General features: G+C 57.9%; 1 protein-coding gene across 1 annotated transcript in view; it reads right to left on the reverse strand.

The window, feature by feature from the left end:
- Positions 1-288, reverse strand: part of GUITHDRAFT_82000 (hypothetical protein) — a gene marked incomplete at both ends in the record, with an annotated part of 1,103 nt that extends 815 nt beyond the window's left edge. Inside the window, one exon of the mRNA XM_005819710.1 lies at positions 13-288. Coding sequence (XP_005819767.1) covers positions 13-288 — 276 coding nt within the window. The remainder of the gene's footprint in view (positions 1-12) is intronic.
- Between the last annotated feature and the right edge of the window lie 2,756 nt (positions 289-3,044).

Genomic DNA, 3,044 nt, shown 5'->3' on the forward strand with positions numbered 1-3,044 from the left:
TTCTTCCTCTACCGTCTTCAGCACCTCCACATGCCCATACTCCCCCGCCCAGTGTACCATCGTCTTCCCTTCTTCGTCCTTCGCTCCTACCTCTGCTCCTGCCTCTATCAGCTCCCTCATGCTCCCCGCCCTCCCCAGCATCCCCGCTACATGCAGCCCTGTCCTCCCGTCCTCCGTCCGCTCGTCCATGTCGTACCCGCCCGCCTTCAGCAGCCCGATCAGCTCCCCCTGTCCTCGTACCACCGCCGTCACTGTCGACGGCTCCCCGTGCTGGCCCGACCTTGACATCGACAAGCCGTACATCCCGCACAGCCTCTTGCTCTGCTCTCGTCTGCCGTCATCGCCTGCTGCAGTCCGCGAGCTGATCTCGTACATCAGACCCGCCATCGTCTTCCAGTACACTGACTGCATCGGCTCTCTCGCAAGGGCTTTACATTTCCTGTCTCCTTGAGTGTCTTCGATCCAGTGCCTGAGCTTGTTGATCGCCATGTCCTTGACTCGGTTCGACAGCTCGATCGCCTCCTTGTATCTTGACTCGTCGTTGTACCAGCCCGACTCCCTCGCCCTGCTCGCCTCCACCAGCCCCCAGCACTCCTCCACGATCGATTGTACAAGACCCTGATGGAGCTTGAACCAAGAGTCAGCCGTTGCTGTCCTGAGCCGCTCCTGGATCCTCCCCTCCCACCCCCTCACGTCTCGCTCTACCTCCCTCGCCAGGTTCTCCATCAGCCCTACGTACAGCTGCTTCCTCTTCCCCACAAAGTCCTCGATCGTCAAGCTCATCGTGTTCGCGTTGATCTTCAGCTCCAGCACCTTCACCCGCCTCCCCTCTACCTCCCTGTACCGCGGCGTCTTCACCACCTCCAGGTACGACAGCGGTGGATACAGCATCTCCCCCTCCCCCGGATACTGAGACACAAACGTCAAGCTCGCCCCCCGGTCGATCGCCCCGCAGCTGATCTCGAACACGATCGACTCTCCCTCCTCCCCGGCGTACTGCATCGCCGTCCTGACGTCTGTCGTCGTGCTCAGCAGCCCGTACTCGACTCCTCCGGACACCCCGAGCTTGTCCTCGTTGAGGAAGCTCTCCGGCAGCTTCAGGCCTTTCAGTCCAATCCACACTTGCCGATCATCGGGCAGAGGCGTGTGACGAGACAGCTTGACGATGCCGCTGACGATGCAGTGGATGGTCGTCGTGTACTTGTTGGGGAGCTTGTTGGAGTCTCGGAGGAGCTCGTTGGGAGCTCGAAGAACAGAGTTGTACTTGAAGTACATCGGCCCTGTCATAGCAAGCCTCTTGTCAGCCTTCTCACGCTCTCTTGCTCCTCTCTCCTCCCCCATGCTCCTTCTCCCTCTCTCGCTCTATCTCTCTCTTACCTGTGTAGAGCTGCAGCGCGATCAGCTCCGCCTCCTGTAGCCCCGCCTTCATCGCCGTGTCCAGCCCCTTCAGCTCCTCCATCCCTCGGATCACCCGCGTCCCGTCCGACAGCCTCCGCCTCCTCTCCGGGTCTGTGACGTTGAGCCACTCCTCCTTGGCTGTCGTCCTGATGTTGTAGTTGCTCGTCGTGAACGCTTCCTCCGCGTCCTTGCCCTTGCAGTGCTCCTCCTCTATCGCCTTCATCAGCTCTGTCTGAGGTAGCCCGATCCGCTCCATCAGCCCCCCGTAGTACTCCTCGATCTTCCCGTACACGGCCTCGCGTACCTCCCCGCTGCCTGTACCGTCCGACTCATTCACCGCAAACTTGCTGTTGTGCGACGTCGGACCGTCTCCTCCCGCCCGCCCTCCTGCCTCCGCCGGCCTCCTCAGCGCCTCCTCGAGCCTCCTCGCTATCGCCGTCTGCCATAGAGCCGATAGAGCGCTCTCCGTCATCCCCTGTAGCCCCGCAAGAGGACTCGCCGCGCTCCCGCCGGGGATGCACTCCGCCATGACTCGGAGGATGTTGAGGTCGCCGAGGCTGCTGGTCTTGCGCTCGAGCTCCCACTCTCTTGCGACTCTCACCTCGTAGTCGTCGTACGAGAGCTTGTCAGGGCCTGCGTGCGGCATGAGGGCCGACGCGTCGACGCCGAGAGCCATGCCGAGGTTGTTGAGAATCGTTTTGTATTCCTTTGAGTCTAGAGGGGTCTGAAAGAGCTTCTTGAGGTCAGAGCTGATGTCGTCGGGGATAGTCCAGCTGGTCGTTTGCTGGGCACTAGCTGGTGGATCAGCCGTGGGATTTCTGATTTGAGCAAGAGCGGAGGTGTTGGCGAGCAGCACTTCATTCTTGACTCTCAAGGTCAAGAGCTCACGCTCAAGCTCTAGGATCTCTCTCTGTACATCCTTCCCCATGCCGTACCAGACTAGCAGGAGGGGACAAGGCGCAACAGATCTCAACGCCTGTCACAAGCGTCATGTCATCGAGAGTTGCTCTGGGCTCTCCTCTCCTCATCTCTCGTTCTCTCTTAACTCTCCTGTTCCCGCTCCTCCTGTCGTTCTCCTCCTCTCCTCTCCCCTCCCCTCTTCTTTGCTTTGCTCTTTCGATTCTTCTCTTCTCTGCTGTTTTCTTCGCTTCCCTTCGCTTCCCCTCATTCCTCTCCATTCATCTCCTCTCCTCTTCTCTCCTCTCCATTTTTCTCTTCTCTTCACTCCTTTGTTCTCTTCTCTCCACTTCGTTTGTTTCCCTTAACTTCTCTTCTGTTCTCTTCCCTTCCTTTCCCTTCCCTCTTCTGCTTTGCTCTCCTCTCTTCTCCTATTCTCACCTATTCTTCTTTTGATTTCACCAAACTTCTCTTCTCTTCGCTTCTCTTCTCTCCTTTTCTCTCTATTTCATTAAACTTCTCTCCTCTCCTCTCCTCTCCTCTCTACTCCTCTCCTCTCCTCCCCTCTCCTCTTTTATCATCTCCTCTCCTTTTCGCTCCTCCCCTCTCCTCTTTTATCATCTCCTCTCCTTTTCGCTCCTCCCCTCCTCTCCTCTTTATTTCACTAAACTTCTCTCCTCTGTTCTCCTCTCCTATTCTCTCCTCTTCTATCCTATCCTCTTCTATCTTCTCCTCCTCTCCTCTCCTCT

Source organism: Guillardia theta (genome assembly GCF_000315625.1).
Source record: "Guillardia theta CCMP2712 unplaced genomic scaffold GUITHscaffold_209, whole genome shotgun sequence".
Classification (NCBI taxonomy): Eukaryota; class Cryptophyceae; order Pyrenomonadales; family Geminigeraceae; genus Guillardia; species Guillardia theta.